Source organism: Lissotriton vulgaris, chromosome 1_1 (assembly GCF_964263255.1).
Source record: "Lissotriton vulgaris chromosome 1_1, aLisVul1.2, whole genome shotgun sequence".
NCBI classification, from domain to species: domain Eukaryota; kingdom Metazoa; phylum Chordata; class Amphibia; order Caudata; family Salamandridae; genus Lissotriton; species Lissotriton vulgaris.
In genome coordinates this window covers 971,510,153-971,534,290 of record NC_141685.1, presented here as the reverse complement: position 1 = coordinate 971,534,290, position 24,138 = coordinate 971,510,153, and the positions used below count along the sequence as shown (strand labels likewise).

Below are 24,138 nucleotides of genomic sequence, written 5' to 3'. Positions count from 1 at the left end.
GAATCCGACTTTCACCACCTGAGCAAAGAATCAAGGCAAGCACTTCCGGATCAGAACGGGCAGAGACAGAACAAGCAGCGGAAGCGTCAGACCCTGGAGCTGTGCATGTACTCTTTGTGTATATCCGCCGAGGAGGTCCTGGGAACCTGTACCGGGAGGCTTCATATATTGTCGCCCCCCGATATAACGACCTGCCCTCCTACTTCATTATAATCCAGGTGGGTTCCACTCATCTAGCCCATTTAATGGTAAAATGAGGAAAAAATAGACGTGAAGGAATTGGTGTGCAAAGACTGACGGTTCGGGAGGGTGGTGAGGTTGCACCTTACCACGTTCCCCTCCACTCTCACCAACTAAAGATTAGACACAGGTTTATACAGGGGTGGGCGCGCTTTGAATTGTCTTTAAACCCTCACTATGGAATGAGAAGAGACTGCTCCAGATTATCCCTTTTTCTATCATAGTTGGAGAAACTGTAGATCTATACCTAGAGTAGCTTTAACTTAGGTCCTAGCAGCGCGTGTTATTGTTGGAGCTTAGTAAACGGCAGGAGTGTGATATGAAGCGCTGTATGATGAGCACATTTATTAGAGCTGCAGTTGGGGAACGAAGGAGAGGCCTGCACTTCTTTTGCCATGTTTATGTGAGCAGCTGGCTTCTGATTAGCGAATTTATATGCTTGCGATAAGTATCTAATTTTTAAAATGCAGATGGAAAACAAACTTTATGACCAACTAGCTCATTATTGGCAACAGCCTCTGGCCCAAATCAGATAAGTACTTATTACTTATATTTCAGGTGTTTGCAATAGAACACGCCTAGTTCTGATCACTTAACAGATAGTTGGTAGCAGCAGTATCTAAAATATGAAGTACTTTCAGAACTGCATTATGTGTCTTAGACTGGGGACCAGATCTCGGAAATCTGGATTTCGTAAGTCCTCTTTTGTAATTTTTCTGTGCAAATTTCACAAATTCCTCAAGTGTCTGTTCGCCATTAATTGATCACACTGTTGCAGTCAACAGTGGCCCATTCTACTGCTGTCCACAAGTTATTAGCTGACAATACGTTTTTTGTGAGTTATTTCCAGCGTTCAGGTCCATTATTTCCGAAAATGCTACTTTATTAGATTATCTATTGGTTATTAAATGTTTTCTGCTCTCCATGAATTATTTCTGCACCCTAATGTCCATACATTATTTATTAGTAGATTTGAACTCCATGCATCATTAACATATAGATCTGCTCTTCGTGAATAATTTCCACTCGGTTTAAATATCCACACGTTACCTTATCTCTGTGCAACACCTGGAGAGCTTGATGTCTGCAAAGGTAGGCAATCGCAACTAAAACAAGTTTTTTTCATATGGCTGGTCAGCCCGTCCAAAATATACCTTCTCAACCGAAGTGCAGTGCAATTCCAAAGTCCATCCACTGTATCTTCTGGCACACTGAGGAACCAATGTTAGTGTCTCATAAGATATAACCACGTGTTTAATAGGTAAGGCAGTTCAATATTATTCCTTTTCCTAAAAATCCATAAAGCAACTACACATAATATTACTATGAGCTTATTTAGGAAAATCAGATCTCACCATTTCATGGAGAGAAGCTGAAAATATAGAAACATCAAGTCAAGGAGAAACTTTATTCTATGTAATTAAAAAGCATAAATGTTCATGAATGAATGAATGAAAAATATTTGTAGAGCGCACGATGGCCAAAACGGCTTCCTGGCGCTGGGAGCTCTGAAGAACCGAACAGACAGAGCCAGGAGGTTTAGCAGGGGTAGGCCAGGGCAAACAGAAAAGTTTTCAGCGCTTTACGGAAATGAGAAAAAATAGGGATCGAACGCATAGAAAGATTCATTCATTCATATGTTACCAACGATCTAAACAGTAAATTAATAAATATAACACAAAATACCGTCAATGACGTAGCACATCTAGAAGTCTAAAAGATTTCAGTACAAAACTTCTTACGCATTTAAAAATTACCCATCTGTTTGCACAGGCTTATTGCCTTCCAAATAAAAGTTTCCGCTGCTAGGCAGACCTCTAGAGAGTGTAACTGTTGCATAACAACTAATTCAGGTCTGCATTGTCTAAAATTATATTTCTTTAGCAATGGTTTAATAAAATGGGCTGTTAGCACACCATAGAACTTATAAGAAATGTAAAGGGCAAGGAGCCTTGAGTGGCATACCAATCACAGGACAACTGGGTAAGACACTCTACCATTCATTTTACCTAGGAAAAGGCACGAGGCAGTGGATCATATTATACCTAAATGTTGTCATCACAAATCTATTCCTAATGTTTATTACCCATTCCAGGTAAGGTTGGATGCCTTCCTTAGTTGATACAAGGGAATGAAGATTGAAACTTACTTTTTGATGGTCCCTGTTGAACCTGTTCTTTTCACTCATGTTTGGATCTCCTTCAAAAACTCAGTGACCTCGTACAATTCCAGTCTACAAAGCCACCACATTTGACGTAGTGTAACCAAGGGATATGTGCCAACCCATCCTAGCATAAACAGTTGTGTACTATCTGCCTAGTAAGAGAGACTTCCTCTTGCACTCAAATCCTATGGCACAACAGAAGTGGGTTCCTTTTAGTAAAGCTTTCCCCTCTCCCTTATATATTCCACTATGATTGCCATGAAAGCAGCATGCAGGTTTCCATAAAATTCATATTACTTGTATGAAGGGAAGGTACTTATAGTTTGTAAATCGCGCAACCCAAGCTCCCATCTAAGCTGTTTTTGGAATCTCTAGAACGCTCATGGATTCCCTGGAGACAACATCATATATTCCTGAGGAACCTGCACAAAGAGTTAGTCTGGAAATATGTTCAGGGTCCAGCTCCTAAAAGAAGTTCATCTTATAATTTATCTATGTTTGTCATTTCAGGTACCACGTATTGACTGCTGGTGGGATAAGGAAAGATGGTCATTTGCAGCCACTCTGTGTCCAGAGTCTGTAGTCACTGGTGATGCTTAAGGAATATACCCTACATTGGGGATTAGGCTGGAACTACCAAGAGACAGTAGCAAGTTGATGAGTTTTTGGTGCAACTAAGACTGGACCACTGAAGGACGCTTCAATCAAAAAGTCTGCCTCATGGTATGAGGAATGCAAGCATCAGTGTGATGGTTATAGAAGTCTGCACATTACTAATTTGGAGATTGTGCAGACATTGAAAAATTTTAAGAGGACCATGGCATGGCCTTTGGGACACGTTCATACTCGTATGAAAAATGATCAGATAGAATCCCAGCTTCACCTCTGGGACAGATTTCAGACTCAGATCCCAGGCAAGGAACTTGTGCAGATGAAACCTGGGGAGGACCCAGAATATTTCTTGAGGACGTTTGAGCGTATAGCAGAGTGTGCTCTATGGCCAAAGCATCAGTGGCCAGTGCGTTTAGCTCCTTTGTTATCCGAGGAAGCTCGGCTCATTTACCAAGCTTTGCCGAGTTATGCTGCTGAGGACTATGATCAGTTGAAAGATGCTCTCCTTAGACACCTGAGTGTGAGTGAGGAAATTTATCGGAGGAAGTTTCGCAGTGTTTCATTCTTATCCGAAGCTGGACTACGGGCTGTGGCCAATCGGCTGCGGGAATTGGGCAGGAGGTGGTTGAAACCAGAGACGCGGAGCTCTGAAGAAATTGTAGAGATCATCGTGGTGGAGCAGTTCATTCATATTTTACCAGGGGATGCTAAAGAATGGTTAAGTCATCACCAGGTGCAGTCGCTCGAGAGTGCTGTTCGGCTAATTGAGGGAATCCTCGCTGGGGAACACTACAAGCATGCAGCTGGGGGTTTAATGTCCAGTGTGCAAACCTTGGAACTGGAAAAGGTGCATGTGACAGAAGGTATGAGTCTGTTCTCTGTTGGAGAAGGTACACTATGGGTTTTTGGTCATAAAGGGGGTTATGTAAATATTAAAATCCAACCTCAGTGTAAGTTATTGATTTGCTAGTGAGGCAGAACCTGTTCATTCAGTAATTACTTTTTATCACTTCATCTATAAATCTCTTATAAGGAACATTGGATTCTTAGATGGAGGAACTATGATGCATTTTGAGAACAACTCCTAGACCTGCTTTTTTGAATTATTCAAGTTATAATTAGGGCTCCCGGTTTTATAGTGTTTAATTTTTTTTACATTTCTGCCTGTATTTATCCATATTTATTTTTTGGTCATTTTATCTGTATTTATCCATATTTTAGTTTGTCGCAAGCAAAAAAAAGATGCTGCAGCTAGTATTTTTTCACATTTATTTAAATAGGCAATGCACACTTGGTTGTTATAGGTTTAGATAGATTTATGTAGATTGGTAAATGGGTTACTACTTTTAAACAAGCATTTGCAATGCAATAGGTCGCATTACTGAAAGTTTGAGCAATTGGCTTTGCAAATAATAATGCAACAAGAGCTCAAACTTTCAGTAATGCGAGACCTATTGCATTGCAAATGCTTGTTTGGACAGTGAAGGGTTAAAGAGGGAGGAGGGGGGTCCGAGGTGAGGACTGAGGAAAACGGGCGAGGTCCTGGTTTTAGGAAACCTATTCCCTCCTCTCGAGGGACAACTGCTATATTCATCAATGGTGGCTCGAGCTACAGCGCCCTGAGGGAGGTGGACGTGGAGTCAGTGCGCGTCGCGACCACCTTTAAAGGGCCCACATGGACCCCCCAGCTTTCAGTGCCACACTGCCAGCGCCGTGCCAGCAAAGATGAGGAGTGCCATCTGGTTCTTGTTTGGACTTCTGCTGTCTGGACAGGGCTGCAGCCAGCAGCCGCACTTAAGGTGAGAGCCGCCCTTGGGGGGTCAGAAGCAAAGGGGGACAAACCATACCGTGCTGGTCCTCAGCAGGCAGATCTGCTGTAGGTGAGAGGGTGCCACCACCTCATCCTTACTCTTTCTAGGCCGCTCCCCCTTTGGCTGTGTTTCCGGCAGGAACTTCTATATTTCACGAGTGTGTTTACGCTTTTGCTTTGGAATTCTGCGAGCTGTGGCAGCGCTGCGAGCCCCGCAGCACAGAAGGCGAGCTGGCCGAACATGTGAGGGCGCAGCCCGGCATGCGGTCAGGGCGTGCCCTTGGCTCCGCTGGGCTGGCAGCACCTGCGCAGGGCAGCGGGCCCGGCGCTGCGTTGTCTCACAGAGCTTCTGAGAAGTGATGCGCGCTTCCTATGGGGCGTCTCAGTTTCCCCACACTGTGATCTAAGCTGCCAGGCACCATCCATAACAAGCGAAAGGCACAGCACATACCACGGTGTGGGATGTCCCTGTAGCGCATCAATATAAAATGACAGAGGACAGCAGAGGCCGCTATCAAGACATGCTTGAACAATGGTTACCTTTTATTATCAAAAAGAGCAGGACATTGTGCTGCTGCAATACTTGTGGTAATGCAGCAAAAATTCAGTAACAAGGAGTAAAAGCAGCAGCAAGCACTTGCTGGGGTTTCTTGCATGGTAATGAATCAAACATGTAGTTCAAACTTCCTTTCTGACACTATTTCACTTTAAAACGGCATCACCTCGCCAGTTCAGCCGTAATTCAGCCCTAATCACTGGTATAAAATCCTGCTGCAGTCACTGCTCACCTAGGAACACCATGTTCTGACAAATCAAACACCGATTAAGACTCAGGCCTTCTTTCCCATCAGGACCCGAAGGCCCACTCAAAGTGCCTAAACCTGACCACCTTCTGTAAACACCTCCAAATAAAGCTCCTCCTTAACTATTGTGTCACAAGAGAATACCTTCAAGGCCCCTACCTTGAATAGGAATAGCATTTGTATACATTAAAGCTCAAGTGTTAATAAAACAAGACGTCCGCCGTTCTTTCATTTAGTTGCTTCCCTGTGAAATGGATCCAAAAACAGAGGAAGCCCGCTCGTGGTGCGGGCGCCACAGCAAGACATGTTCTTTCAATTATCGAGCCCGTGTCTGGGCACGATAATTGAAACCACATGGCCTTTGGTGTGCGTAATAGACACCAATAGGCCGTGGGCAGATCAATGCGCCCGCCTTTGGCCTATTGCGTGCTGTATTACTGTAAAACATCGCACACAAAGGCCAATAGCGGGACACAAAAGGAAAAGCACACGCGTTGAAGGACTGGGTTCTTTGAGACCCAGCGGTGCCAGGGCACAACACCTGAAACCTTCGTGGGTAACCTGCTCCGGCGTACGAATCACAGAGACACGGGACACTTCCTTCGACGTCAAAGATTCAAGGTTTATTAACTGCAGGGAACACAGAAGTCACGACAAGTACACCACGTGCAACTTGGGGAGACTGCTTCAAATTGGTTCTGTGGATCGCTCCTTTTATACAGTTTTTACCCATAGGACAACATGGTACACAAAAGTTTACAACCTAGTTCTCATCATTATCCCCCAGAGGGGTCGCTTTGGTCACTTTGAAACACATGAGGTCCGGAACATAAGTGCGGAAACATTTGGCGGTTCCCAACTGTAAAACCCATCTTCCCGCCATTAGCGAATTCCTATCAGCAGTAAAACAGATCGAAATAGGAACAAGGACAGGTGTAGAGGAAGACGGAGACAGTGGGGAGATCGGAAAGGGTGTAAAAGGGGAGGTATCGGGAAACACGAGATACAGGCATCAAAGGGACGTGCCTAATGAGATGCACGGCTGAGACAATAAGTCCGTGCGGCAAGATGAGCCTCGAGCGGCGCCATCTGCCTTACAGTAGCATCCCCCTCGTCATAAAGACACTTACAAAGAACATGTGTCTTCCGCAAATATCTTGGGAGTCACAGGGTCGCGAAGCGGACAACGTCCGTTCGCTGGCTACTTGAGGGCAAGAGACAAAATGGATGCCGTATCTAAGATGGAACCCGTGGGTACAGATGAAAAACCCACATAACAAACGAACGGTTTAAGTTAGCACAGCGAAACTGCGCACACTTACTAAACTCGTCATTTGCGGTTCATAGATACCAGACTCGACCATATTCGTGCGAGTCGAAAACACCACTTACGATTGTCACGGAACCTCAGACGCTCCTTTTGCCCTCATGTAGGCAAGCACTAGTCGGAATCATATTCGATATTCATCAGACCATCGAGATGTTGCTGTAGCATAGCTCTGTCCAACCGAGTCCCCTTGGTAACAGGTGGTTGTCTTATACACGTTGTAGCACAGAGGCCACATAAGGCAGGACCACACTGCACACAAAGGCAACACGTGAACAGGAACACCACAACGACTCCGATGATCATCAGAATCTTCCAACCCCAAGTCGACATCAGGCCCCAAAACCACCCAAGTAGCGTCCAATCCCCTACATCCACGTGTATGGATTCAGAGATCTTATGCAACCTCGAGATGGCTTGATAGACAGTGGGAGCATTATCTGGAATAAAAATGCAGCAGCTCGAATGGATCACCTTACATACCCCACCTCGATCTGCTAAGATGACATCTAAAACCATACGGTTTTGTAACGTCATAAGTCTATCCGCCTGAAGTTCTGTGGTGATATTACCAAGGGCACTGGCAGTAATATTAGCTGTCGATTCTACCACTCGAGTCAACTGTCTCAGGTTCCTACTATTAACCATAGGTCCCCAAAACGGGAGGAAACCCTTGAAAAAGTCTCCTGCCTCTTGACCGGCAGTATCCTCTTCGCTAATTACGCCTCGTACAACTCTAGTCTTATGATAATCGGCATCTACAGTGAACGTCGGAGGCAACAAATTTGCAATGAAGCATGAGCCCATGAAGTCAGCGGGCAACCATGCGTATGCACGATCATAACAGATAAAGTATGTACCCTTGGCAGCCAGAAACACAGGGGACGAGAACATCGGCAGAATGTAATTTTCAGTGCAAGCACTTGCTCCAAGTCGGGCTTGCGATCTTCGGCCACGACCCATGAGACAAAAATTACCAGTGTGGGGTACGACCCATATCGGAGGCGAGCTTTTAAGCTGCTTTTCGCTAGTGAACGCACTATATTCACCTCTACTTAGGACTCTATAGGCTTGTACCTCTTCTTCGGGAATAAGCGAGGGATCATAGATATCACTATCTAAATCCTCTATTGCTATTGACAAAGGTTTTTGATACGAGGTAGGACCAGAGTAGGGGGAACGTGGTTCTCGAATGGGGTGGAAACCCAGTGCGCTTCGAAACATTGTTTGAAATGCTCGAGCTGACCCTTGGGAACTATACGGTAACACCAGATATGGAATTCCCTTATCCGTAGTATGTGGCATCAACCCACACACCCAACAATTAGTAGTGTTAACCACTAACTGATGCTGATGAAGGAGCTGAATAAAGGAATTGTTGCGGAATTCTACACGTCTAGCCTGTTCGTGTTCCGGTAACATGTGAAAGGAATGGGGAGAAACAGTAGAGGTAAGTTTAGGATCAGGAGTAGGAGTAGGTGTAGCAGAAGGCAAGAAGTAAGACATCGTATAATACACCCCACCCGCCAATAATGCAGAAGCAGTCAAGAATAATACAAACAGTTGGAATATAAAACATTTGGTACGACTGAGTTGCTGCAGCTTGAATCTGTGAACCTGAGCTCCCTCCAAATCATTCAGCTTCGAGAATGCCATTCCCTACGACCGTCCGCAACGTTTCTTGACGCACTTCGTTCTGTGTAGCAATAGTCAATCCCCAGGAGTTCCCAGGAACCAACGGCCTTTAACCTAGCGTCAAGACCTACTATCCAGAAGGAAGTACGCGCGCGGCCCTACGGCCTTTAATGCACAATATGTATGTATGCAAAAACAAAGTCTCTCAGCTGTGGAAGCAAAAAGTACAAGGAATGAAACTCAATATATATATATACATACAAAATAATCACAGTAATATGAATGTTCAAAACTGATCACGGAAAACGGGATAATGCAGTTATCAATACAGCAAGGCAAGATCTTTTTATTTGTCCTTTGTGCGAGATCGCAAAAAGTATCGGGTTTTCCCAGGACGTGTTGCTCGTCAAACAAAGGATCCGTTGAAGGGACAGCGTCCTGCTGATCAGTTGAGCGTTCTGGTCTTGAGTCTTGTGATGCCAAATGTTCGACAGTGTCTTTCTGCTGCGCTGAGGATTCTCCAACAGGCTGTGCGTCGCTAAAAGGCACAAACGCCGGCAATGTTTCTGTTTCAGATGACGCAATGCCTCTCCTTACCCACGGGTCTGCCGGCAAAGGAATGGGGACTCTTTTGGTGTGGGTGGCATGCACCCAATTCTTACGTCCCTCGAGACGAACGGCAGTCCTCGTGGCCAGGAGCACTTGATAGGGTCCAGTAAACCTCGGGTCCAGGTTATTCTTGCGTGAAAAATTTCTCGTCACCACCCAATCTCCGGGCTGGAGCTGGTGGCCTGGACCCTCCGTCTGCGTCGGCAACGCGTCGTAAACCTGTTGGTGAATTAACCTCAGTTTAGCAGTCAAGTCATGCAGATAATCGATCAACATTGGGTACTCAAGATCAGAGAACATTCCTGGCCTAGGAACCCCCCACACATTCGCAGGACGGCCGAACACTATTTCATAGGGACTAAGCCCTATTCGGGAGTGTACAGTCGCCCTAGTTGACAGTAATGCCAAAGGTAAAGCGTCAGGCCACGAAAGACCAGTCGTAGCCTGAATCTTCGCTAACTTTAGTTTAAGGGTGCCGTTGTACCCTTCAACCAATCCAGCTGACTGGGGATGATTGGCGCTGTGGAATTTCTGATTAATTCCAAGGCCCTTACACACACTCTTCATCACACTACCCACAAACTCACTTCCGTTATCTGACCACACGACTCTAGGCATTCCATACCGAGGAAAATATTCCTTCAGTAGGATTTTCGCAGTAGACAAAGCAGTATTGTCTTTGAGGGGATAGGCCTCGATCCATCGGGAGAATGCGCAAACCACAACTAACACGTATTTCAGGTTATTGCATCGCTCCATATGGATGAAGTCCAATTGAATCACCTCAAAGGGACATGAAGGGGGAGCAAAACTGCCAGGAGGAGTTGGGGTTCCTTTGCCAGGATTGTACATCATACACACCATACAATTCTTCACCAGACGTTCAGCACATTTCGTAATGCCATCATTCTTCCACACCGGAGACAACAATTTACAAATACCTTTCGCGCTAATATGTGCTAACCCATGCGCCATTGTCACAACGGCCAGCACATACGCATCAGGCAACATCCATCTTTTCTGATCAGTCAAATCAATCCAACAACCACTCGCATCCAACTTTCCCGTACTTTCTTTCCACTTCGTTTTTTCAGTCTCGGTGGCCTCATTCTGAATTGCTTTCACACTTTCGATAGTGTCCTCACACATACTCGATTCTGTAGGCCACCTAACCGAACTCGTCACATACATCCGAGTGCTAAGGTCCCGGGCAGTCTCCTTAGCAATCTCATCCGCAAACGCATTACCACGACCAACATCATCCATCACCTTCCGATGCGCACTACATTTAACAATCGCAACTTGCGTAGGCAAAGTCAATGCATCCAAAAGGTCATTCACAAGCTGGCCATGCTGAATCTTCGTACCGTGCGACGTCAAGAAACCTCTCTCTCTCCACAATCGTCCAAAACTGTGAGCGACGCCAAACGCGTATTGGCTGTCGGTAAACACATTCACACGTTTCCCTTTCGCTAACACACACGCTCTAGTAAGAGCAATCAATTCTGCAGCTTGGGCAGAATTCTGATTCAACCTTGCAGTCTCAACCACAGTATTCAATGTTACAACAGCATAAGCAGTAGTCACATCGCCATTCGGCAACTTAAAACATGACCCATCCACATACAAAGTACCATCCGGATCTTCCAATGGGGTGTTTTTAAGGTCCACTCGACCTTTTGTTTCTTCTTCGGTCCTCAAGTAGCAATCATGTTCTGCTACTTCATCTGACTCTGTGCTAATTGGTAACAAAGTTGCCGGGTTCAAAACATTACAACGTTTTATCTGAATGTGGCTTGCCAAGAGCGTCAACTCGTACCCAGACAACCTCGCACTCGTCAAGTGCTGAGTTTTCGTTCGATTCAAAAGAGTATCGACTGCATGCGGAACCATCACCGTAAGCATATTATCCATGACCAATCCTGCTGATTGTCGGATGGAGACCGCAGCTGCCGCTGTTGCTCGTAAACAACTCGGCAATGCTCTAGCTACTGGGTCCAAGGTCGAGGAAAAATATGCACATGGACGTTGCTTACCACCAAAAGGTTGCGTTAAGACACTCAAAGCACAACCTTCCCTCTCGTGAACATATAACGTAAACGGCTTACTGTAGTCAGGGGTACCTAACACAGGAGCCGAACACAATGAATCACGCAGTTCAGAAAAACTTTTCTGACATTCTTCCGTCCATGGTAAAGGAGTCGAAACATCCTTGCACGTAAGAGCCACCAATGGTTTGGCTAGCAATGAAAAATTAGGAATCCATTGCCTGCAATACGACGTGATACCTAGAAAGGCACGCACATCTCTTTGGGTTTTTGGCACAGCCATTCGCGCAATCGCTGCAATTCTCTCTGGGGTCAATCTCCTTCCCTCCTTTGACAATAAGTGACCTAGATAGGTTACTTCTTGACAACAATATTGGAGTTTAGAAGGCGACACCTTATGATTCAACTCACAGAGATGTTGCAGCAACGACACTGTAGCAATCTTGCAAATGTCCTGAGTATCAGCAGCCACCAATAAGTCGTCGACGTATTGGATCAAGGCCGCACCGACCGGCAACCTAAACGCATCCAGTTGACCCTTCAAGGCTTGGCTGTAAATAGATGGACTTTCACAGTAGCCCTGAGGAGCGCGTTTGAACCGGAAGCTGCGTCCACCAAGAGAGAAACCGAAAAGGTCCCTGCTCTCCTCGGCAATCGGGATGCTGAAAAACGCATTTTTCAAGTCAATCACCGAAAACCATGATGCAGAAGCTGGAATCAGAGTCAGTAGCGCCGTGATGTCAGGCACAACGGGAAATTGAGGAACCACAATTTTATTCACCTCCCGTAAGTCGATAACGAAGCGATAAACAGGCGGTTTCGAAGGATCAGTACGTTTAAGAATGGGCAGCACAGGGCTGTTGCACACGTTTCCCCGAGTCTCTTCAATAACGTCCTTCTCGATCAAATCATAGATGATCGCTAACAGTGCTCGTTCACCATCAAGGGAGATACGATATTGGGGAATACGTGGCAGTCGCACATTAGATTTCAACTGTACAACATAAGGGGAGATATCAAGTAGGCCCACATCATTTGGACCTGTTGCCCACAAAGACGCAGGAAGAGAACTCAATTCCGGTGGGAGCTTATCGAGGGACAAGTACATGGGAGAGACAACCCTCTCTCCTAACGTAAGCTTTACACCCGCAGGAAAACAATACAAAGTCGCATACAAACGTTTAAGCAAATCCAGGCCCAAAAGGTTTTCACCACAACCCGTAGTCAAAATCAACGGAGCTTCTAGCTCACGTGGCCCAATTTTAAGGGGCAAAGGGCGTGAAACTGGATTGCTAACAGGGGCGCCAGAGAATCCAACGGAAACATTTGTTAAGCCAGACAAAGGTGCGCCAGGGAGTTTCGAATGCATGATGGAACTTTTCGCTGCACCAGTGTCCAACAGAAAAGGCTCAACGACGCCCGATGTAGCAACTGCGACGTAAGGCCCTCTCTGATCAACCGGAACTGATACCACTCCCTCTCCTTGTCTTTGGCTGTCCTAGTAATTACTGTCGTCAGTTCCCTGATCGACGTAATAATCGTCTACATTGTACTGTGCAGATCGTCCTTGCGATGATCCACGTTGATCGAAACAATTATTAGAATTGGATGAGTTGTCTGAGCGATCATTCTGAGCACCACGACCTCTACCACGTGATGCCTGCTGTGAAGCACCACGACGTTCATTCAAAACAGGACAATTGAATTTAATGTGTCCCTCCTGTCTACAATAAGCACATTGATTGTACCCTAACGATGATCTTTGGGAGGAGGAATCGTTACGCGGCTGCGATCGATTTGATTGCGACTGCGATCTATTCTGTTGGGACGCATTCTGATTAGAACGCGGAGGATACGCTTGTTGCAACAACACTTTAGTTTTGAGCTCTTTCGTCTTTTTATCAGCACGGTCGTTCTCTTCTTTCTCCCTGTTCTCATAATATTGTGCCGTAGCCAATATCTGAGCTGAGGTAGAAACGGCCCATGCACTTTCCGAATTCTTCAATTTATTGCTCAAATCGGGCAATAAGTTTGAAACAAATTTATCCACGAACAATCTCTGACCACCCTCAGTACCCATATCCTGTCCGCTATGGTCGATGAATGCTTCCTCGAACCTCGTAAAGAAGTCGGAAACACTCTCATCCTTCTTTTGCCTACAAGCTGACAATTTGTCCCAATTTACCCTCATAGCTGGCATAAGCGTTTTCATGAGCGTTATAATTCTTTGAGGAAGGGCAGTAATCAACTGGTCGGGTTTAGTAGCAGCCACTTGTCCGGCATCTGCCGCTACAATAGCAGCCCAGTCACCGCCTAATTCATTCGGATGATTCTCCTGCCGAATCTTAGCCCATACCGGTTGCGGTACGACATTGCCGAACAACATATCGATATCGGCAAGATTCATTACCGTAGCATCTACGAGCTGCGATAATTCTTTGTAATACCCTGTAGGATTTTTGCGTGGATCAGGCAAAGATTGCTTCACCTGTAGCACTTCCGATCGTTTCCATGGGAGATGAATCCACACTCTCTGGAAATGCGCCACCGTCGCAGGGTTAGCATTAGGATCAGCTGGTATCCAAACCGGCGGAACTTCACGCATAGGATATTGGCCAGACTCGTCTGGTTGTTGTTCAATATCCTCAACGAACAATGCATGAGGTATCGGAGCGGGACGAAGAGATAGCAACCGCTCAACAGCACGTCGAACGTTGGTATCCACTATCAGCCCATTTGCGAACTGGAGCTGGAGATCAGACAAAGCGGCGAGCACCTCGTCAGGCGCATCGGCCGCTATTTGATCATAAAGGAACTTACACATTTCATTAAACACATATCTCTGGGTTGGTATATTAAATTGACAAAACGTGTCGAGGACAACACGAGGTGGACATCTAAGAGGATTTACCATCCAACCCATCGCCATATTATATAGCGCAACGCGTTCTCTGTTTCCAGGAAGCTGGCTACGTCTCTGAGGACCATCGGAACCAGCGGACCCATGAACAGGTCCGAGCGAATGGAAGAAGCTAGCCGCAAGAGGAGAATTACGACTACGAGTAGAGGGAGAAGAATAAGACACAGGACTAACAAGAGAAGGAGTAGAAACAGTAGCAACAGCAGGAGTTAACAAAACAGGAGCAGTAGCAGGAGCAGCAGCGGGAGCAGGAGTATGTGGAAGCGGAGGAGCAGTAGGGATAGCAACAGGCAAAGGAGCGGGAACAGTCGGAAGAACGGGTGCAGGTTGAGGAACAGGCGGAGGAAGAATAGGCGGAAGAATAGGTACGGCAGGGACCACAGGAACTGCGGTACCCTGTACGTACGGAGGTGGTGACTTCATAAGATAAGACATTAAGGGATCCTCAACTGGCTCTTCCTTCTTTTCCGACTCCGTAGACAAAGCAGGATAACATTTATCTATGGTCATACGCTGTAGTCTATCAAACACTTCCTGATCCTTAACCTCCTTATCTCGCTGAAATTGCTCTGCTTTCTTCACTATGGTAGCAACATTATCTCGCTGAGTACGTTTAGTCTGTCTGATTTCTTTCTGTCGGGCTTCTTTACGCCACAACCGAAAGGCATCAAACATGGCCGGCCTTGACTTTCTTTCAAACAATTTAATCTCTAGATTATCTAAGATCGGGGCCTCGAAGCTACCATGAGGTGGCCAGCGAAGGTCGCCGTCCTTCTTCGTGTATTTAATCCAGTAATCGTTAAAGGTAATTGGGCCTAGGCCATGTTTACTATAGAGCTCATAAGTGGGAGTTCCAACCGGAGGTATCGGACACGAGTCCTCCAGTCGGGAATCCGTACCGCAAGGTCTGAAACAACTAAACAAAGTACTGCGACCAGGCATCTTGCACACTAGCCGAGTTTCACGAACTTCAAGGGTTACGGGATTTACCAAGTCCCAGCAAAGAACAAAACCCTCGGTTTTTGGCGGCTGCAGTCGTCAAACAACACAACAAAGTACGCTAGCAAAGTGTCACCGACAAAAACACTCACACAGCGTTTACAACAAAAACACTCACTAAAGTGTCAACAACCAAGAACTCTGGGAGCGACCCACAAATACTTAACTCAAAAATCGATGGCGTCGCCAGGAAGGCCCGTCAATCGTCTCGCTCTACCAAGGTCTACGCCAGGCGCCAAAACAGGTCTACAGTCAGGGCAGCAGTCCGTCGCAGCCGTCCGGAGGCGGGAATCTTCGCGGGAAAAGTCTTCGGGCCACTTGTTTTGACAACAGGATCGATGAAGCGGAGTGCACCTTCCCTCGGAGATTTCACACGAAGTTCCTCACGATCGTCGGGCTTGGACCGGTACCACTGATGCAGCCCCACGTTGGGCGCCAACTGAAGGACTGGGTTCTTTGAGACCCAGCGGTGCCAGGGCACAACACCTGAAACCTTCGTGGGTAACCTGCTCCGGCGTACGAATCACAGAGACACGGGACACTTCCTTCGACGTCAAAGATTCAAGGTTTATTTACTGCAGGGAACACAGAAGTCACGACAAGTACACCACGTGCAACTTGGGGAGACTGCTTCAAATTGGTTCTGTGGATCGCTCCTTTTATACAGTTTTTACCCATAGGACAACATGGTACACAAAAGTTTACAACCTAGTTCTCATCATTATCCCCCAGAGGGGTCGCTTTGGTCACTTTGAAACACATGAGGTCCGGAACATAAGTGCGGAAACATTTGGCGGTTCCCAACTGTAAAACCCATCTTCCCACCATTAGCGAATTCCTATCAGCAGTAAAACAGATCGAAATAGGAACAAGGACAGGTGTAGAGGAAGACGGAGACAGTGGGGAGATCGGAAAGGGTGTAAAAGGGGAGGTATCGGGAAACACGAGATACAGGCATCAAAGGGACGTGCCTAATGAGATGCACGGCTGAGACAATAAGTCCGTGCGGCAAGATGAGCCTCGAGCGGCGCCATTTGCCTTACAGTAGCATCCCCCTCGTCATAAAGACACTTACAAAGAACATGTGTCTTCCGCAAATATCTTGGGAGTCACAGGGTCGCGAAGCGGACAACGTCCGTTCGCTGGCTACTTGAGGGCAAGAGACAAAATGGATGCCGTATCTAAGATGGAACCCGTGGGTACAGATGAAAAACCCACATAACAAACGAACGGTTTAAGTTAGCACAGCGAAACTGCGCACACTTACTAAACTCGTCATTTGCGGTTCATAGATACCAGACTCGACCATATTCGTGCGAGTCGAAAACACCACTTACGATTGTCACGGAACCTCAGCGTGTGCAATTTTTAGGCCACTCTCTAAACTGTGTAAATACTGCGACAGACCAACGCATCTAACATTCCTACAGTGCGTGCATATCTCTTGGATCCAGGGACTAAACAAAGTCAAAAGCATGCCTCTCTTAAATACATGTGAAGTTATAAGCTGTGTGCATTTGTTTTCCCTTAATTGCTTTTAGGTGTGCATCTCTCCTGCCCCCTCATAGCTCCCAGCCAGGATACTTGAACAAAAGGAGACCTGATGGCCCCTTAACCTCGACCTTTGTTATTGGCTCAGCTGAAATCCAATAAGCCCTCTCCCCGCCTGCACGCTGACAGGCTCATCTTCTCCTGGCAGACAGCAGCAAATTTAAGCATATTTATTGCCATTTTTAGGTTTCGCCTGGCGAACAGCTGCGCAAGCAGCGTTTCGCGCAGGCGAAAACTTTTGTTTACCAGTATGGACAAAAGTCCAGCCTCTCTGTTCCATTGGCTAGCTCCATAAATGGAGGCTAGCCATTGGAAGAGAGAGGCGTCCGTCATTCTGTGAGGCGACTCGTGGGCGTTCCTGAGATTTTTTCTCATCCAGCCCCTCTTATCACGTCAGTACGGCGGTGGGCGGGGTTTATTTTTTTGTTCGTCGAGGTTTCTTTTGGTCATTCCGTGGCCGCCGGAGGAAGTCCAGGTCCAGGTGAGTGCTGGCCGTTCCGGCCGCCCCCCCTCCCGCTGTCCGTGCGCCCGTTCCCGCACCCCCCTCCTGCTGTCCGTGCTTTTCCCGCCCCCCCTCCCGCTGTCCGTGCCTTTCCTGCCCCCCTCCCGCTGTCTGTGCCTTTCCCGCCCCCCCTCCCGCTGTTGTGGAGCCAAATGTGACACGCCATGGAAAAGTTTTGGTCTCAATCCTCATTATTTACTTTGACATTGCAAGCTTATGTCTGTACATTGCAAGCTTATGTCTGTGAGACCGGTCATCTGTGGAATTAACTGCCTTGTTAAACCGCTGTTTACCATGGCTGCTCAATGCTCTACTATTGCATAGTTATTGATACACTTGTTTGTATTATTGCTGCCTTATTTCAGATTCTCCAGTTGCCCCAAGCCCAGTGTCACCGAATGTAAAGAACGAGAAAGAAAAATGTCTGGCAGAGAAGTTGGATCTAAAAAAAAGACCCGCAGGTGAGCAAGCAACCCAGGACATTAGTGACAGCATGTCTTCTTCATATCTGGGAGGGGTCTACTGAACTTGACTCACCCTCTCTGGGGACACAGAAAAAGGGATCAGGTGCAGTAGATGGTCTGGATCTTCTTGCTACAGCCTGAAACATTTGTTCTTATTTTCCACCTAATTTAAGCACCTTTGTTGCATGGATACGGGAGCACATGCAGATAAAACTATACTGTGAAAGCAAAAGTCAAACAATTTTTAACATTAATATTTAAAGCACATAATTGTAATGGCGGCTGGCGACATTTGAAAGTGGTGAGGCGTAAAAGTTGGGAACGACTTTTATGTATCGTACACACAAAGACCTGCTCATCTAAGGTTCCTCTTTCTGAGGTTTATTCATATAAGTGGAGGCGGAAGTTCCATTACTTTATTTCACCTATAACTTCTCACTTTCGAAAGGGGTAGTGTCCTTCCACTTTATCGCCTAAAGTTTATAAAACAATGCTTCTTTCCAAATGACAGTTACACATCCCATATATATATACATATATATATATATATATATATATATATATATATATATATATATATATATATATATATATATATATATATATATATATATATACACACACACATATGGGAGGATAGCTTAAATAGCGTATCTGATCTGACACAAAACACACCTATAGGTGTGTTACTCTTACAAAAAAATTGTGAACAGGCAAAATGGCACCTCACGTGCGCACCACCAGTCGAGCTTGCTGATTGGTACTCACCAGCTATGCTCACTTTTATCATCATCGGAAACCATTTTGCTTAAAAATTATTGTGTCCCAAAATGAGTGCCAAAAATTATAATACCACAGTGAAGTGTGTTTCAAGACTACCACACGGACAAGACCCAGTGAAAATAAAACTGAAATAAGTCGCACAATTACCAATCTTATTCTTTTTCTTGTGCACTCTTTCAGAATTTTAAAACCGGCTGCATTTATTCAGACCACTCTCTTTCTCAGCCGACATGTTTCATTGCCATCACTCCTTTAAGGCAATTTCGTCAGGGCAGGGTCATTAGTCACAAATCTTGGACACTGGTGCTGTTTTGTAAAATGACTGTTAAATGCAAAAAACACACAATGCCTAGTCACTTAAAACAACCTCTCTCTTCAAACTTAAAAACATATTTTGACCATATACATCACTGTTGGGCATGTCATTAATTATCTTTACCATGTGATAGCCCGAGTCAATTGTACCAGCTCTCCACTCGTTGCACTAGAAAGACTCCAGAAGTGAGTTCCTCTTTTCATAGGCGTGTCCTCAACTGTAGTGCAATTTCTAAATGCAACGAACACGGGTGATTGCCCCACCCCTATCTTATCAAATCTTTGTCATAGGTATCCCTGCATCTTCATTTATTATAGCAGCAAATATCCCATCTCAGTATCAATCTTCAAATCGCTATCTATGGGATTATACACCCACCTTCTCATGTCACTGTCTCACTTTACGTCTCCCCCGCACCGCCAGCAGCCTTACTGTCTTCCTTAATACGGGGTGCGGGGTTTTATTACTACATCTTGGCCTCATCTTTAAATCACTTGTGCAAAACGCTTTGTGGCTTTACCTCACTCTATGCTTCACGATCACCCCCGACCGCCTTACCGCCTTCATTAACACGGGGCACGTTTCTCCATCCCACGTTACTGGCACACGAATGCTAACCGCTTAAAAGCACACAGCCCACTACGTCTCACTGTAAAACATGTGACTTTTCTCACATCAGCGGTGGCCATCCTAAAACATCAATAGCCACTTCAGATAACCAGACGAACTACCGAATTAGCGTGCCTGGAGAGAGTATTTTGCTCTTTTATTTTTCTTTTTCTGTCACAACTTTGCACCGATGACACCACCCTTTTCAATAATTTTGCAGTTCCTCCGCCAACTATTTACAATGCTCATCGCTATTAAAATATATTCTCATGGGGCCTTCCAATCTTAACTGTGCAACCCCACATTCTCAGGGATAAACACCTCGCAAAAGGAGCCACAGTTTATTTAGACCACTTCATGTTCCTTTTACACCATTAATTTTCATAGCGGCCATCTTAGCCTGGGCATGATTTCTCAATCAACTTTATTATTCCATAATGTTACTGCATTCTAACATCGAGTGCTTCAGCTTCCTTTTATATCACAATCTCCCAGTCAATGTGGTCTAAAAAAGAGGTATCCACCTGACGGGCACCGACAGAACCAGATTTTTATGAATGGATAATACACAATGTATTAATTTTTCACTTTATTCCATTCAATAAAGTAATTCAATCCAATTTGATCACATTTCTCTTGGAAAATCCAATGTGCCTCTTTGGTTGCCAAAACCCTTTCTATACTGTAGGGGTCCCCAGTTACTTTTTTTAGCACTACCCACGTAAAGGAGTGCTTACATTCTTTACAGTGTTGTACTAGTTTGGTTTAAAGATAGCCCGCTTTAAATGTTACTGCACTCTTACTTTAATCTTCCGTACAGTAAGACCAATATATTCTCGTCCAAATTCTCTACAGAAAGAGACCACCATTCCCCCTGAACATTACCCTTGTGGTACATGTTCAATATGTAAGTTGACAAGAAAGACTCTGGATGTGGTTCTAAATTCTGGAAAGGTCTGGCATTTGACCCTTTTCAGTAACTGCAACACAATGAATGTTGTGTATAGATTGACAGGCGAATGTGGATTGCAATATATTGGTCTTACTACACATAACATTGAAGTGAGAGTGCAGGAACATTTGAGTACTATTAAAGCAGGCAAACTTTCAACCAAACTAGTACAACACTGTAAAGAATGTAAACACTCCAGAGCAGTGGGCCGACGCTCCTCTGCCTTAGGGAGGAGCCACCACTGCATAATTGATTATTTTATATTCAAAGGAAACCTCTTCATAGACAACTGGACTTCAACAGGTATGGCTACGCTTGTCCTATTTTATTTTAAGAAATGCTGTTTTCCATGAGAGTGAGGTAACCTTTACACACACCACTGGGCTCAGGGGGTCTTGACCCAGTTACGAAGGAAATGGTCTCCCAGGGAAGTTGGAGGAGGTCACAAATGTTGTCAGACAAATGTACAGCTCCCCCCTCATCTATATCCGGGCAGGAGTACCTTTGCCGCACTGCAATGAAGTGCTCTTAAGTGCAGTAAATTCATGATTTGAAATTAATGAGCAGTGAATTACTCTACAATTGTGGAAAGTGCTACTCGCCATCTTTGTGTGTGAGCAACTGGACACACAAGCTGGTGACCATGCACATTTGGTGTACATAGAATGATCTAAGTGACACTGAGGACTCTAACAAATCTGCAATACAATAAGCCAGTTGGGCTACATATAAAGGCTCGAAGGATGGCAGGCATTTAATTGATGATGTTTTCAAACCCCATTAATGGATGTTTTCAAACCCCATTAATGGAACGAATTTGGTATTGAATGGCTTTATTAGAGTTCACGGACACGATGTACCTTTTATCTTTGTTTCCTGGCTGTGCCAAAAACGTGACTCTTGTTTGGGCCTGTAATTGCCATCTGAACTCTGTGACCAGTCAATGGGTTGAGAGCTCATGACTACAAATGTTCAGGACTGTTAGTTAGGAGAGGTACTCTTTTATCAAATGTTTTATCAAAGTTTTGTTGTGTGGTATGATGAATGGTATGGTACAGTGGAGCAAAGTTATTATTCATTTTAAGTTGCATGAGAAGTGTAGGTGGAAAATTAAAATATAAACAAAAAAAAATTATTTGAAATTAATTCCACCTGGAATTTTAATGGGCCATTATCCAGATATTTGCTGTTCTTGTACCAAAATGGAATGCTAGCATTTTGTGTCCGCAAATAACTTGTTTGGTCGGGCTTGAAATGGTACCATTCTTGTGTGATTCGTGCAATCTTTTATGGAATGTATTTTCTACTGCTGGGAGACAGTCTTCCCCTGAAGAGTTAGTAGGCTAATATCACCCTGCCCCTCTGCTGGGCCCAGGAAGGTAGGGAAGGCAGGGAAGGGCTGACGATACATCATTAACTTTACTGTTCTATGATCAACTCCACTGGCCCAGCATAGTAGAGGCATCTCTACTGCACTTGTTGTTACTGCTGTTGGATCGCTGTGCCCTTTGCTTGGGCCCAAAACAGCAGTAGAGGGAACACTACACATCTCTCGACTGTCAGCTTTCCATTCTTGTTCCTCACAACAGAGACACAATGTCTCAGATTGAAACACGGCTTCTCCCCATCGTCTACAAAGCATTCACAAACTTTCTAAGCGGAGCAGATGATTTATGATTGCTGTTGTATCCCTTCCTTAAAAAAACTTCGACTTCTGGTTTGTAGTTGACAATTCCAATTTGGTCCCTTCTTTCATAGGTATTGACACCACAACTGCCGTCCCCCATTAATAAAATATACAAGTGCCATTGTTTTGAAAAGACCCCGGATCTCTGCCTGGGCGCCGGTGAGGGTCAACGGCGCACTCTTGGACCCCTTTCTGATCGAGAGGAGCACCAAATAGGTATGCCCCCTGTCTCCACTTTTATTTGTGCTTTCAATTGAGCCCCTGGCGAATTTGATCAGGATGGACACGCTCCTTGAGAGATTTCAGTGCTCCTTTTCCTGAAACACCCAATCAACTCTGTCAATCAACTCAGATTTACAGAATCCGGTTAATGACCTGTGAGGGTTTTCAGGTGCTTTGGTCTTGCTCGAGTCAGTTGAAAAGCCAGGTCTCGAGTCCCTTTCTGAATTCTGGGAGAGAGGGTGCTGTTCTGAAGTGCAGGGGAAGGGTGTTCCAGGACTTGGCTTGCATGACTATATGGGGACATGTTAAAGGCAACGAGTTTCCTCAAAATGATATACACAACTGGAAGGGACAAGAGATTCAGCCTTTCCTCATTCTCTCAAGAAGTCTTAAGAACTCACTGCATGTGAAGGACTAAATAGAAAACCCCCTACTCCTGTGGCCGAATCAAAAAAGGGGGGTTGAAATAAGAGAGAAGAGACCTTAGTGGGAAACCCATAAGTTTCCTAAAATTGCCCTCATCCACATAATATTGGCATGCTTCATCATAGGGCTACTGACACATCCTGGCGCAGACCAGCCTCTGGTGCAGTCCAGTCCGGCTACGAGCTCCCGCTGCTCGCCGACCGAGCCACTAATAAAGACATTTGCGGGTACCTGGAGCCATACGTCAGATGGCCCGTATGCCTCACTATGTTGATGTAATCGACACAGCTTTGTCCATCTTAGTTAGGTAACCCATTGGAGCTTTTTTTTTTTATAAACTTTATTGACATGGAGGCATATTAAGCAGTTAACATGGTACATTCGTTCATATAATTCTCGTTTGACATAAGGAAAGTCTGTCTCTTGCAGCATGTCTCATACAATTTCAAACATTTTCCTTGCCGACCCCCTCTAAGACTAATGTGACCGTCTGCTTTTGTTCAGTCCGCAGTCGACGGATATCGCCAGTTATTGATCTGAGTACCTCGCCTAACATGAACCCCATCATAATAAACCTAATGAAAGTACCCCCCCCCCCCCCCCAACTTAAGCCAACATGTCTATTCGTGACACCACAACATCCCTTCCCACATAAGGCCTGCATCCCCGTCCATCACCCCTCAGCCACCCTGTTCCAACCATCTTTACAATTTCCATTGGAGCTTTTTGAGGGATTCGGATCCCTCATCCTCCTCGATCCTCTTCCTTTAGACGGGATGCCTGGCACCTTTTCTTCCTAGGATTTTAATCCTCACCGAGGACTACGGCATCCCATCCACAAGTTGGGACTTCGTCTTTTTTCTGTCCTGAAGTGGCCTGCAGTTTCTAGGCCGAAAAACGTAATCACTTACAATGTATGAGTCTCTATAATTTTCATTCATTTTCAAGTACATTTTGATACACATCCAAGAATATAGAGAGCAAAATTGCTCCTCACATTTGTACAATCCACAGACTATCTCCCTGACGGACCGTGTAAAAAGCAAATAACACAGCCATATTTGATAAAAACAACTGGAAGGGCGAAGAAAATACCTTCCTAGTTGGTACATTTGATGATGAGCTTTTGATATATGTTTTATGAATGTGCAACTTTGTGCGTTGATTGTCCCTTAAACATGTTTTGCTTATTTGGTTTATTTGTGTATGTTTAATGTGCTTTGCAACATTGTAGAATCCAGGCACCCGCTCCAGGAGTGATTTTTATAAGGTTATCAAAAATGTTAAAATAAATTCTCAGAATTTGTGCAGAGAGCAAAATTCTCAGAAATTATGCAGATAGCGCTGTTTTGTGTAATTATTGGATAACATAAGAGTTTGTTCCTGCATTACACCACTTTACATTTACACAGTGCTCAGGGTGGAGCATGTGTGTTTTTAAGAACAATATTTCATGAGA

General features: G+C 45.1%; 1 protein-coding gene across 1 annotated transcript in view; it reads left to right on the top strand.

Annotated features, from left to right (window-relative positions):
• The first annotated feature begins 44 nt into the window (after positions 1–44).
• Positions 45–24,138, top strand: part of LOC147748314 (uncharacterized) — a 38,017-nt gene continuing 13,923 nt past the window's right edge. The window contains exons 1-3 of the mRNA XM_086960129.1: positions 45–218; positions 2,915–3,879; positions 17,586–17,681. Of these exons, the coding sequence (XP_086816255.1) occupies positions 3,222–3,879; positions 17,586–17,681 (754 nt within the window). The 5' untranslated portion in view covers positions 45–218; positions 2,915–3,221. The remainder of the gene's footprint in view (positions 219–2,914; positions 3,880–17,585; positions 17,682–24,138) is intronic.